The 14,286-nt window shown below is 43.4% G+C and overlaps 2 protein-coding genes across 2 annotated transcripts in view; one reads left to right on the plus strand and one right to left on the minus strand.

Moving 5' to 3' along the window:
* Positions 1-3,714: 3,714 nt before the first annotated feature.
* Positions 3,715-4,294, minus strand: LOC114684048 (tumor suppressor candidate 2-like). The gene has a single exon (XM_037202463.1). It carries the CDS (start codon positions 4,190-4,192, stop codon positions 3,851-3,853), a length of 342 nt encoding a protein of 113 aa, XP_037058358.1. The 5' UTR covers positions 4,193-4,294; the 3' UTR covers positions 3,715-3,850.
* Positions 4,295-5,062: 768 nt separating this feature from the next.
* The window catches only part of St18 (ST18 C2H2C-type zinc finger transcription factor), a 312,791-nt gene continuing 303,567 nt past the window's right edge, over positions 5,063-14,286 (plus strand). The window contains exon 1 of the mRNA XM_037202458.1: positions 5,063-5,133. The gene's annotated coding sequence lies outside the window, so the exon portion shown is untranslated. The remainder of the gene's footprint in view (positions 5,134-14,286) is intronic.

Consider the following 14,286-nt stretch of genomic DNA (forward strand, 5'->3'; position numbering starts at 1 on the left):
GGAAATACTGGACCAAAATAAGATGAAAAACACAGCTGGGCAAACTCCAAACTGTACATCTCCATGTCTTATGTCAAAGCACTTTTCAGATCTCCAACTCCTTTCAGCTTTGTTGATTGCAGCACACTTCTCTCTCTTGGGCTGGTTCCACACCTAGTGTTGAGCTCATTGAGGCTAGTATCCCATGGCTCTGGCATCTCCAACACCTGGGGTCTCCAGTGCAATCCAGGCTTCACCTCCACAGCTTCCCACAGTGGCTCTGTAGCTCTCCATTCAGGGACATACCTGACACATATCTGGCCTCAGGAGTTTTCCTTAGTTTTGGAGAGAGATTCCATAACCCATTTCTGACTCTAAAGCCAGAACCATGTGGCAAAATCTGCTGTTTTGCTGTTTTCTGGAGCTGGAACATGGCCCCTTCATTCAAATATATTTTCACCAGCTTTCTGTTTTTGATGGTTTCCTTTGTAGCCGAAGCTTGGCTGTTCTGGAACTTACTCTGTACACCAGGACAGTCTTTAACTCACCTCCCTGCTTGCCTCCTGAGTGCTGGAATTAAAGGCATATGGCACTACACCTGACCCTAATCTTTTCTTTAATTCTTTTTCACAAGTTGGAAGCTTAGCTGGGTGAAGTCTTGTCCTGAGGTCACCATTCCCTTTATTTCATTTAACATTTAATCTGTTTATCTCCTTGAATACAGGACTTGACTTCATTTTACTTCCTTGTGCTCCTTATCTCCTTAAACTGTGTATTTTGTATTTTTCCCTGCTCAGATTGTTCCTTTTGATTGTAGATCTAAAGTGTGTGTGTGTGTGTGTGTGTGTGTGTGTGTGTGTGTGTAAGTACCTTATAAAATACTTGGTTTCCATACAATTCTTTCAAACATCATTGGTGTTAGTATCCCTCTCTTTTTCCCTTCTCTCTAGGGCTTTTCTAAATTGTTACAGATTCTTTCTGCAAACCAGTTACAAAATCCTTGAATCACATGGTCATATTTTTCACAGAAATGATCTTATTTCTCTGTATCAACTTTCTAATTGGCTATTTTCCTTGATGCAATGACCAAATAATCTGGTAAAAAAGAGAAGAAAAGGTTTATTTTGGCCCACAGTTCAAGAGTAAAGTACCACATGGTGGACACATCCTGGCAGTGGGGGCTTGAGGTAGCTGAATATACTGGTTCCTCATTCAGGACAGAGAAGTGAGTATTGTTCTGTCCACTTTCTTATTCTTCTTCAGTTCAGAACCCCAGTCCATGGAATAGTGCCAGCTGTATTTAGAGTGGGTCTTCTCACCTCAATCCAGCTAGAACCCCCATTTCCCACACCCAGACGTTCTCATAGCTTTGTCTTCTAAGTGATCTTAGCTCCTATTGAGTTGATCACATTTACCACCATATACCTCTTCTTTAGGGCCTAATTTCTGTGTATGGCTTGAAACTTCCTTCCTCCTTGCTTCCTCGGTGGTCTGTTTGCAGTTTGTCATACTATATAGGGTGTCTGTTTTGCCTCTGTGTGTTTTTGCTTACCTCACCGGCATATCATTTTTGTGGATGATGGTTTGTTATACACTGCTATCCACCACACCCCTCCCGTTTGGAACAAAGCTTTGCTTACTAGATAAGAAGGAAATATTTGAGAATTGACATGGAACATTCATGGAAGAATAAGGGAGGTCCTAAGCATGGGTCTGGAACACAGGAAAGGGTAGGGTAGCTGGCCAAAGCCCTGGCACCTGTTAGGAGAGAAAGACAGTAGCTCTGGCCAGCTGGCTATGCAGAACACAAAGACAAACTTTGCCTTACTCACAATAGGCAAAAGGCTGGTCCTGGGTACACACAACATCTTTTTATAAATAAAACAGTTTTATTCATGGTGAACTAGCAAGAAGAAGATACAACAGGTGCCAAAGATGAATAGGCATTATTCATCATTTATTGATTGGAAACCAATCCTATATTTTGCTTCTTCCTGTCCTATCAAGTGGCCTTTGCTGAGTGTAATTTTTACTTTTTAGTGCTGTCTGCACCTGTGGCCTTTGGACCTACCGTTTATGACAGATGGGCCCGGCCGTGTTCGCACCATTTAGTGGCTACTCTCCTCCTGCAGCTCTGTGTGCTGCCATCACTGGCTCAGGCCCAGTGAACATGTTTGCTGGTAAAGCTCTGAATCTATTGGCTCAGCTTTTGCACTCAGCATAGCCCCCTATATCACACATCATTTTCCCTTCTTGTCAGATCACTGTCTCTCAACGTATAGTGCTCAGTTGGAAGGATGAAATATCCACCTCATATGTTGAAGTAGGACAAATGGTTGAAGTTCTCAGTAGCTGTTTTTAAAAAGGTTTAGATGTACCTTGTGCAGGAAGGGAACTTTGTGTCTTGAAAGAGTGATGTGCTCTCATAACCAGTGCACTTTGGACTTTCTTAGGGAGATTTACCTGCTGGCTTTATTGACTTTTCACCCTAACAGAAGCTAACTCAGATTTTATATCAGCACAAAGTAAATGTTTGCCTAATAGAGATAATGAAGGGAGCTGTTTCATTTTGAAGTTGTGTGAATCTGGGGAAATAATCAACACCAGAGTCAGAACAATATCCTTCTTCTTTTTAACCTGACTTCTCTGAAGATATCTGGACTACTGTCTCCATTTTCTACCCCAGTTTCCTCTTCTTTTTTTTTTTTTTTCAGGGTCTATAAATAATTTTATTGAAATTGAACAAATAACACAACAGTCTTCCTATGCTGGGGACCACCCTCCCCGAGCCATTTCCCACAGTCTAGAAGCTCGGAGCTTCCACAAATAAGGATTTTTTTTTTAAAGCCATCTCTATATAGAAATCAGACTCTGCCCCAACATTATCATAGTCTAGACTATTTACAAACCTTCACATTTTAATTACCTTTTCTGTATTTTTCCCTTTTCTGATCCTTACCAAGGAGCTCCAGTACTTTCCCTTAACTGACCCTGAAGAGGTGAAGATACTGTAGAAGGGGTGATGGGCTCCTCATAGCTACTGGGTGGTGGACAGCCCCACCCCCGCAGCTGGGGATGGGTGGGACTGGTGCAAAGACGAGATTAGACAGAATATGTGGTTTGGGGCAAGTCCCCACAGGCACAGGCATCCACGGCCTGTCCTGACCCCGGCCGGCACCCTCTCAACTTGGGGGAGGGCAACTGGTTGAAATCAAGAGAGATCAGTCCAGCTCTGGGTGATAGGAGAAGCCTCCTACGCTGGTCCCCATCTTATTTAACAGCCAGCAAACTGTCCATCTTAGAGTGGGTACAAATGGCAGGTAGGCAGGAAGACTGAGGCTAGTCCTATCCCCAGTCTCTGTCCAATACAGGAGGAATGGAGGTAGCAAACGGCTAAAATGCTCTGACTAGGGGTACAGGAAGTGAGGGAAGGAAGTTCCCACTTGGGTACAGTCCCTAGAGCCTAGGGCTGGAAGAAGGCAGACTCTGCTTGTAAAGTGCTGTAGCTTCTAGGAGGGCTGGGCCCTAGGCAAGCTTGGAAGAAAGCAGGTCAAGCAAGGAATGAGGAACCAGGCATTCCTGACCAGCATATGCTCCGCCATGCTTCTTGCACAGGTGACTGGGAAATGGGCCGGCAATTCTGCTATTAGCCCTCACCAACCACCAGCCACTTATTGTTCAGACATAAACCAACACCAGTTAACACTGAGGGACTGCCCCTTTTACAACTGAAGGTTCTGGGCCAACGGAGTTTAGTTTATTCAGGGTTGTGGCACCAGCCTGGACTCCAGAATGGAAGCTACACTTTGAGTCTGGGAGTTTCTTGCTGGGGTAGTGGGTGCTTGTGTCTGCCATGCCACAGGCTCACATTTCATAGAGGATCACAGGGAAATCCACATGGATTCGGGGGGGGGTGGGGGTGGTGGAGATCCAGCTTCACGATGCCCTGAGGAATCAGATTGTTATGGACCCGCCTTAGCTTGGCTCTCTTCTGCCCATTCTTGGTGATGATTGTCTCCTCATAGAACTCGTGAGCCAGATCCCCATCTTCATCATAGAACATGGAGCCGCGGCGCGTGAATACGAAGGGGGGCACCGCTCGGGTTCGAGACCGCACCAAAGACTGCTCAGTGCCTGCCGCTTCGGGGCTGCCGCCCCCCGTGGTGGAGGCAAAGGGCCAGAGGCCCCGAGATTTGGAGCCGCTGGCGCCCATGTCAGCGCTGCGGGCGCATGGCGGACCCAGCGGCTGCTCCACTCTCACAGTGCAGCGGGCATGACCATGCCCTGCCCCAGCCTCCACTCACCCAGTTTCCTCTTCTTCTCTCTTTGTTCATTATATTAATTACTTTTCTATTGCTGTGATAAAACACCATACCAAGGCAATTTATAGAGGAAGGGTTTGTTTGGGCTTACAGTTCAAAAGAGTCCATCACCATCACAGGGGGAAGTGTGGCAACAGGCAGGTGTGGTCCTTGGAGCAGCTGAGGGCTGAGAGCCCACATCTCAAACCACAGACAGGAAGCAGAGTAAGTGGACTTGAAGTAGTAAGAGTCTTTAGACTCTTAAAGCCTACCCCAGTGGTGCGCTTGTCTAGGAAGGCCATACCTTCGAAGCTTCTCCAAACAGTATCAACAATTGGAGACCAAGTGTTTAAATGCTGAACTGCACTGACTTTGAGACTTTGATCATTCTTTCTCCTGGTTCACCAGCCGGATGCTTCTGGGGACCTCAGTATGGTCCCTTTCCTGAGCTTTCTTCTGTTCCCCTAGTCTAACTTCATCTCCCTTAGGTTCTCAGAAGAGTCACCTTTTGAGAGAGGCATTCTCACGTGTGGTTTTTTTCTCTTGTATTCTAACATTTCTCTTCTGTGATACTCATGACAACAGTCAGTTAAGCTATAATGCACTATGCAGCAGTATCCTATGGACATTACAGGTTTCATCAATAACATTAAAAGAAACAGAAACCTTGTAAAATGCTAGTGTGCTTTTACATGTGGTGCATGTTTAAGATAGGAACTGAGCTGTGACAGACATGGCACCTTACCTTGAAAACGTTTGGAATTCGCAGGGAGGTTGGGGCGAGTGCTCTCCTGTCACAGGTGGAAGAAGACCTCTGAAGTTATATGGCAAGAGTCTGTATCATCCATGGTGGGTAAGTCTTGTGATACATGGGAACTGGGAATGAGACAGACTTCCAGATGGGCATGGGTACACGTTTGTGTTTCTGTTTGGCCAGGCAGAGCTGGGGAAACTTCACAGTGTTCCCAGCATTGCTCACACAGTATTGCACATAAACAAAACAAATTTGCCTTATGCCCCAGATGCTCAAGTTCTCTCTAGTGTTCCAATCATGTTAGAATAGAACCAGGTTTGCAGAATGTGTATTGCAGCAAAATGCACTGTATCTATAACAATTTTATTTGAATTGGTTCATCTGTCTCCCTCATAGGAATGTACCCTTCTACAAGGCAAATACTCTGTTTACCTTTTTACTGTCATAGTTCCTCCTGTGTCAGGCACAGGAGAGGGTCAGTGTGTGTCAAACTAGTTAAAAACAGCAAATTATTTTTGGTCATTGATCATGTTGCTTTCACTTAAAGCATTTAAAGGTACTTGTTCTAACAACCTAATATTTTTTTCTTATTTTCAGTTATTGAGTGAGGACATGTGGCTCAATAATTTTTTTCTTTTTAAAAATATTATGGATGGGCCAGTAATCCCAGTAATGGAGAGGCTGAGACAAGAAAACCACGACTTTTAGCCCAGCCTGGTCGAAATTAACAAAAATTTAAAAATAAGAATGAAAAAAAAAAAAGACCAAAAAGAAAAAATCATGTGGATGTGGAATATATTAAACTGTGGAAGTATCTCTGCTGACACTGCTGGCAGAATGTCAGGGTGATGATTTTCCTGTGTCCTGGAAAGCACTCTGATGCTTCTTAGGTTTTATGTGACATGAGCACAAGAAAACATAGCATTCTGTGTATCCTTAAAAGTGGTGGCATAATGAGAATGACAAGAATGGAATTTACCTATTTTAAAGAAGCCATCTTCTCCATATAAGCACAGACTGGAAACACAGGACAGCAATCACAGAAGGGGACAAAGTGTGACGGGGAATCTTTTGAGGTATTAAAGATGGTAACTTTGAGTCTAGTTTGGCCCAAATGCTAGGGTTTTGCTTGGACAAAGCAAACTCATTGATAAAACCGACAAGCTGCCATTGCAAAATCCTTCTACCTAAGCCAAGTTTCCATGGATGACATACATCATCTGAATTTTCAAAAACAAGAAGAATCGTGAAAAAATGCTAAAAATAACTTGACCAAGAAGTGTAAAACCTTTTACCCTATCTGCAGTTTGTTCAGTTTTAAAAGTCTAAATACTCTTAGTTTATAAACAGAAGAGAAAAATACAAAAAGAAAAATATAATAAAATGGGAAGGAGAAATAAAGGAAAAAGAAGAATTCATTTGTAAACCTAGTAAAAATCACTCATAGAATGGTCATAGAATGGTGGTGTCTGGCAGTTTTTCACAACATTTTCAAGTTTACAGTACATATTTTTATTTCTAAACTCTTTGAGGGCTTGCCATCCAGCTCCCAAATAAATACAGAGATTTATTCTTATTTATGAATGCCCAGCCTTAGGTTGACCTGTTTCTAAGCAGCTTTTCTAACTAAATTATCCCATTTCTCTTTAATTACATTTTGTCTTTGGGCTTTTCATCTTTCTTTATTCTGTATATCTTCCCTTCCTTCTTACTCCATGGCTGTCTGTGTGGCTGGGTGCTGGCCCCTGGCGTCCTTCTCTCCTCTTCCTTTTCTCATTCCTCACTCTGCCCTAGATTTCTCCTCCTATTTTTTCTCACTGCCCATCAGCCCCACCTATTTCTCTCTCCTGCCCAGCTATTAGCCATTCAGCTCTTTATTAGATCAATCAGATGTTCTAGGCAGGCAAAGTAGCACAATTACAGAGTTAAACAAATGCAATATAAGAGAATACAACACATCTTTGCATCACTAAACAAATATTCCACAGCATAAATTAATGTAACACATCTTAAACTAATATTCCACAACAAAAGTGTCTACAGGTTTTTGTTTAGCAAGTACTAAACTAGTTTAGTGACTTTAGTTTTGCTACTTGAGTGACTAAAACACTTGCCTCTCAGTTTGTTATTTTGTGGGTGTGGCTTTAAGGAATGGAAAAATGAGATAGTAAAAGAACATATTGCCATTTGGAGATGTGGGTGGTTCTGGATTTTTTAATTGTTCAGTTTTGTAGAGTGGTTTCTTCAACTGGCCTGTTTGATATAGTCCTAACAAAAATTCCATAAGGGGAATGATTTCAGGCCCTGGTATTTTCAGCTTAATAAAATATTTCTCTAATTTGAAAATGCAAATGACCACCTTACTATAACAAGATAATCCCTAACTACATTCTAAATATATACACAGGTAATCCTCACCCCTTATCAAGAAAACTTATCTTTGAAACAGTTGGAGATCATTACGGAAAACTATAACCAATCAAAATGCAGAGTTTGTAAGGCCCAGTCCCAATGGATACATCTGCAAATACTCTTGTACTTAAGGCTCAGGGAACTTTGCAGAAGATGGGGTAGAAAGGTTGTAAAAGTCAGAAATAAAGGAGTTTGCTGTAAGATTGTGTATCCTAGTAATGTCAAAAGCTCATAAAATCTCACCCATGTGACTGCCTAAATATGAGCTGAACAATGAGGACAATAGCAATAGTCATGTCAAAGTAAACAGAGAGAGCCTCAGAGGCCTCAGCTCTATACAAAGAACTAGTTGGGTGACTTTAGTTCTACTAGTTGGATAGATGAGGCAGCTGAAGAATGCCAAGAGTAGGAGAAATAGTGTTCTCTTGGGAAGAACACACTAATTGATTATCTACCTCCAAATGGTCATCCCTGAAAACATACATATAAGTAACATTATACAGACTGAGAAGGTTATATTTAGGAATATATCTGTATATACAAATATATATGCATGTAGTGACAATCACTGACAAAAGAGGCTATGGATCTGAAAAAGAACAAGAAGGGGCATATAGAACAGTTTAGAGCAGGAAAGGAAAGGGGAGATAATGTGTTTAAATCTCAAAAATAAAACAATAAATGAATGCCATATAATCATAAAGTTTAAGAGGAGATGGATTGAGTTGCATAAAACACTGAGTGAACCATTGTTTTATAAAATTATCTCATTTTAGCATTAGTTTTTCAATAAATCACCACAATTTCTCTCCCTTCTTAATTGTTCTCTATTACTTTCATTTCTAAAAGAATATTGTATTTTTCTGATTAGGAAAATGGTATAGCGTCACTTAGAAAGTAAGAAAAATATGAAGGTAAATTTATTTATGCTACATCACAGAAAATGATAACATTTTGACATTTTGTTATGTTTTTTAACTTTCTTTTTATTTATTCTTTGTGTCTTTCACATCATGCATCTTGGTTGCATTCATCTCCCCGTCCCTTCGTATCCACCCTCTGCCCTTGCAACCCCTCCTCTAAAATAAAATAAAATTTAAGAGAAAAAAAGAAAAAGAAAAAAAAAGGGGGGGGGGAATCTTGTTATGGAAGCTGCAGTGTGACACAGTGAGTCAGGAAGTAAGTACTTTTGTCTACATATCTTTACTTGCAAGTGCTCATTTTTAAGAGTCATTGGTCTGGTTCAAGGCCTCTGGTTTCTGCTACACTGTCGGTGCTGGGATCCTCTTGGATGTTCTGATGTTGCCCTGAGATCCTACAGCTTTGGATCTGCAAGACTGGTCTCTTCATGTGCTCCTGCAGATCAGAGATGGGGTGGATGTTGAGGTGGGTCAATTCATAACCCTGGTTCTGAACCTAGGTATTTTCAGGGTTGGTCAGCCTGCTTGCTCTCCGGGTCTTCACCACGAGGGTGAACTCTCCAGCATTGCCTGTGCTAGTTTACCCCTTGCAGCAATGAGCAATGAGAGGGGCCAGTTCCCCTGCTTTTAAAAATGTCCTCAGGGCCAGCTCTCCCACACCTGGGCCATCAGAGCCAGCTCTACTTTTGTTGCCCAGGGGAGATACAGCAGCCACTCTCCCACTCTTGTGACCTCAGGGTCACGTGGTAAGGCAGGGGAAAGCATCTCCCCACACCCCAAGCCACCATGTGGCAGAAGAGGGGAGGGGCCAGATCTTCCACGCTCACTTTCTTGAGGCCAGTTCACTGTACCCCTGTAAATAGGGTAAGCTCTGCTGTGCTTCCCAGGTGAGGTGTGGAGACCCACGTTCCTGACTGATGCAGGTGGTAAAGGGGAGGGTCAGCTCCCTCACCAGCGCAAGTCAGTAGGGCCGAGGGGAAAGGGCATCATCACCACAAGACAGACGAGGGAGGTGGTACCAACTATGCTCCTCTTATGCCCTCAGGGCTGGCTTACCCATGCCCCTGTCTACAGGGTCAACTATACTGTGCTGCCCAGGCGAGGAACAGGCCTGTTCTCCAGAGCTCTGTAGCTGGTGAGTGGTTGGGTCAGGTTCCCCACCTGCTACAGGTGGTGAGGGGCAAGGGAAGGAGGGCATCATGGTATATGAGAGGGACAGGACCTGGTCTCCCATTCTCATGCCCTCAAGGCCAGCTCACCTACGCCCCTGTGAACAGGGGCACTCTATTGTGCTGCCGAGGTGAGGTGTAGGAACTTCTCTCCTTAGTGCTTCAGCCAGGGATGGACAGGACCAATTCTCCCTAGTGTTGCAGCCAGTGAGGTGTAGGGCCAACTCTGTACAGCCGTATCCTCTTGGCCTTTGGAGGTATCAGGAGCCACTGATAACAAATACTGTATCAGAGCCATGAACCCAGACATAGGCCCTGGCAGCTGCCCAGACCCAGACATCAACATGGCCCTGGAAAGCAATCAAGCCACTCGCCTTAGCCCACTCCTCACCTCTTTTATCTCTTCAGATATGCCTCTGTCCACAGGACTTGCACCATTCTGTCTCATATACCATCCCATACATTTGCTCTCCATAATAGTATTCATTTGCTTGGCACCACTAGGTACTGGGTGGGCCTGTGTTTTCTCCTCAGAGCCCAGAGTGAACCACCCCAGGTCTGTGTGTGGGTCTCCTTGACCTGCTCAGACTGTCATGGCACTGGGCAGGACCATGCTTCCTTATCACAAAGATCATAATAGTGCCCAACCTCTAGATGCTATTGCTGGAGTCCTCTCTTGGGTTGGGGCTAGAAACCCTGTGCTGGGTTTGGTTTGCATACATGGATTAGAAAATAGCTCCCTCCCTTTTTGAGTACTCTGTTAAGTTAGATGAGAATATTTAGAGGGACAGGAGGATACATGGCAGAGCAAGCACTAGGTTCAAGCTCAGATCTCTTTTTCATATTGTATGTTGCTTTAAAAGATCTTACAACCAAAGAGCATTGCCTGTCTCCACTCTGATGAGAGTTTGTGGGAAAACTTACTGATGTCTACTAGCTTCTACATGTACTGATTGCCTGCTTCCACAATAAAATACTCTTACAAAAGCACCCTAAGGAGAAAGGGTTTATTCTGGCTCACAGATTAAGGATAAATTCCATTATGGTAGGGAAATCAAAGCAGCAGTTTCTTTAAACAGTCAGTCACATTGTGTTCATGCTTAATACATGCTCCTGCTCACCTTCCTTTCTCTTCTTACAGTCCAGATCCCAGGCAGTTAGCCCCAATTAAAGGAATCAAAAGCAAACCTCTATAGGCATGAATAGAGGCAAACCTAAACCAGATAATATCTTACAGGTGTTTTAGTTGCCTGTCTTCTAGGTGACTCTAGAGTCTGTCAAGTTGACAGTTAATTCTAACCTTCACAGTGGTATATAGAATTGATTAAATAAAACAACTCATGTGAAAATAGCAGTCAATGTAAGGTATTTTTACTAGTAGTGCCCTGATTTTTCTCTTAAAATGAATGAGCTCACTGTAAATGTGGATGGTTTCATTCATATTTTAACTATACTCACTACATTTGCTAATGGTCTACTGTTGCTCACAGCGCTTAAGATCTGAAGTCATCTGTCTCATTGTGAGTGTTACACCTCTGGAGGGAAAGGCATCCTGACTTGTTCAGAAGTCAGACTGTACCTGGAGCTGCAAAAGGACAGCTCTGGAGGGAAAGATACCCTGACTTGTCAGGAAGTCAAGCTATACCTGGAGCTGCAATAAGACAGCTCTGGAGGGAAAGGTGTCTATACCTGAAGCTGGAGTAGGTGGGGGATGGTCTCCTTGCAGGATGTAGTAATCCTGCTCCTCTCCGAGAGAAAGCCCTAAAGCTGAGCTCTGCTCCACACAGGGCTTCCCAGCAGAGCCCAGGTTTTCCTTCTCTCTGGCCCAAGATGTTACTTCTTCTCCTTCACTCTGCTAAAAGATAAACCAGTACAGAAATGTAGCAATCTCCTCTGGCTCATGGAAAAAGTTACTTTTTTCCTGGTCTGTCCCTCTAAGGGAACATCTCAGCTAAGGTTTTTCTGTTCTGTGCTGGCAAAAGAAGATCTTCACCTAAAACTTTTAAGAAAGACATTTACTTGGGAAGAAGGGGTCCAGGAGAGTGGCTGTCAGGGTGGGAGAGGACAGCCAACAACTGAACAGGTAGAGGGAGGGGCTTATATAGGGCTTCTTAGGGTTGGAGTTTCTCCAGGGAGAAAAATTTTCTGCTCAGGTACTGGTTAGTTTGAGCTCAGGGAATAGTTCGTTTCATCGGTCAGGGTCAGAGTTGGCTCTTGTTTCAGAGCCAGACTGTGTTTCTTTCACAGGGGCTTTTTAATTTTGGGGCTCTAATTTTGGGGCCAGGGCATATTTCCTTCACTGACTCTGGTTCCAGGGTCAAAGTGTGTTTCTTTGGCTCTACGGACAGGGTGTGTTTCTTAGGTTCTGGGTTCAGGGCTAAAGGTTTCTGTTACTGGTTCTGGTCTTAGGGCCTGGGTGAGTTTCTTTCACTAGCTCTGGTTTCAGACCCAAGGTGAGTTTCATGCATGATTTCCATTTTAAAGGGAGTTAGTGGTGCTGACTCACATACTGAATTTGCACCTAGGCACACAGCGAGTAAAGCAGAATGTAGAGGAAGAGTATAACCAGCCTGACAGGAATGACAACATTCTGTGTCTCTCAATACTATCAGACTGTCAAACTAAGGAAACAATGGACCCCAAGGATATGGGAATTTCCCTGGGAATCTCATGCTGGGAGGACGAAAAGGCACCAGCTAGAGAGGAAACTTGGATCGCTGGAAGAGCTTTCATATTTCTGATAACTTGTCAGATGTGACTATACAGCCCAGACAAGGTTGAGTCAGTAGTGGTTAGGACCACACCTTGCTGGGAACTGCTTTAATGTCTTTATCCTTGACCTCTATTTAAACATTGGTCTCATTTTAGGACCCATAAAATCGTTTGGGGTGTTCTGTAGATCTTTTTGTCTTTCTCCCAATGTAGCCACACTGAATAAATAATTTAAACTTTCTACTTTTTTTTTCAAAGAGAGTAATATTTTTATTTCAGTAAGATTTTGTGGTTTACAAAACACATTGGCATCATCTATTTATAATCTGAAGAAAGTTCTGTTATCTATCTTCAGTGGAAAGTGGAAGGAGTTTCTTCTTGTTAACATTATTTGAAGATATCTTCCTTCCAAAGTACCAGCTTCCTCAATGTCCCCTATAGTTGACAAGATTTCTGATTCCCTAAAGAGAATGCTGAGCCATTTTTTTTTTCTGTAGAAACTTGCAATCTTATCTGTCTGTCATCTATTTGTTTTTTGTTTTTTAAACATAATTACTTTATTGTTCCTTGGGAATTTCACATCATACACCCCAATTCTGCTCACTTCCCAGTCTCCCCATATCCTCCTCTCACCTCTGCAGCACCCCACGAAAGAAAATTAAAAAAAAAAAAATCAAAACAAAACCTTGCAAGCAAGCAAGCAAGCAAGCAAACACAAAACAAAGCCAAAAAAAAAAAAAAAAAATCCTCTTCACTTCTCTATCTTTCCAGCCTCTCCAGTACCTCTTCATTTGTCCTGGTGGCATTGGGAGCTGTGTGTCACACATTTCATTCAATCAGCTTTATTAGCAAATGTTCATTACAATGAGTCATTGGTCTGGTTCAAGGCCTCTGGTTTCTGGAACACCATCATCATTGGATCCTTGCCGAAACGCCCCTGGGATATCTGATAGGGATTCACAACATGCCCCCATGGTTGGGCATGTTTGCGCATGCCTGGCGGACGGACCTAGCCACTTCCACCTAGCCATTTCTGGGTCAAAACGTCTCAGGTGACCAGGACCCCATGGCTTTGCGTGGTTGTGTAAAGCTCACAGCACAACCATGTGATCTGTGGAATAGCCACATGGGCCTATGTGCGCAGGCGCGGCCCAGCCTTTATAAGCCGATGCCATATTCCCGGCTCCATCTTTATTCATGTGTCTTTCCTGCAAGCCTGAGCACATCCATATCTCTCTCTCTCTCTCTCTCTCTCTCTCTCTCTCTCTCTCTCTCTCTCTCATCTTAATATAACTCTTGTTAGTGGATTCTGTCATGTTTCGTGACATTTCCTCGCAGGTAAGAACGCTGCCAAATAACTAACAATATCCTGTGGCTGTCCTGGGTCATGGAGATCCTGAAGGTTTCCTTCCATAGTACCAGTCCCTTCACTAGTTTTAGCAGGTCCTAGATGTTAGGGTAGATGTTAGGTTGGGCCAACCCAAGGCCTGGCTGTAGGCTTGGATGATAGCTGAGCTGGTCTATCCTGGCCACTGGGAAGCCCCTAAGAAGCCTCTACCAAAGAAAAACATTATTTAAAGTAGCCATTGAAAACTGGCACGATGCTGCCTGCCTATAATTCTAGTGCTCAGGAGGCCCAGGGAGGAGGATCACTACACATTTGAGATCAGCAGCCTAGACCGAGTAGTGATGTCAAGGCCAGCCTAGACTATATGGTGGGACCCCTTCCCCCACATGCTGCTCCCAAAACCCAGCCAACCAAATTTAAAAATTACAGTGAAACTGTACAAAGTTTGGGGCATTCTGTTAAAGAACTGATGATGAATGCCATTTTGGATACAATGAAGATTTGAAATTAAATGTAGCTATGAAAGATAGTTGCTAGATTCTGATTAGACTAGATTTTGTATGTGCTTGAATGCATGTATGTGTGTGACATTGTGTATTTGTATGAGTGTGTGTGTAAATGAGGTAAGCCAGGCACAGTGGAGAGTGGAATGGGGGAAGCAGATAAGATAAGGCTGGAGAGAGAGCCTGGA

The sequence above is a fragment of the Peromyscus leucopus genome, chromosome 2 (genome assembly GCF_004664715.2).
Source record: "Peromyscus leucopus breed LL Stock chromosome 2, UCI_PerLeu_2.1, whole genome shotgun sequence".
In the NCBI taxonomy this organism is placed as follows: domain Eukaryota; kingdom Metazoa; phylum Chordata; class Mammalia; order Rodentia; family Cricetidae; genus Peromyscus; species Peromyscus leucopus.

Coding starts and splice junctions, on each gene's coding strand:
- LOC114684048 (XM_037202463.1), bottom strand. CDS start 4,192: ATGGGCGCCAGCGGCTCCAAATCTCGGGGCCTCTGGCCCTTTGCCTCC.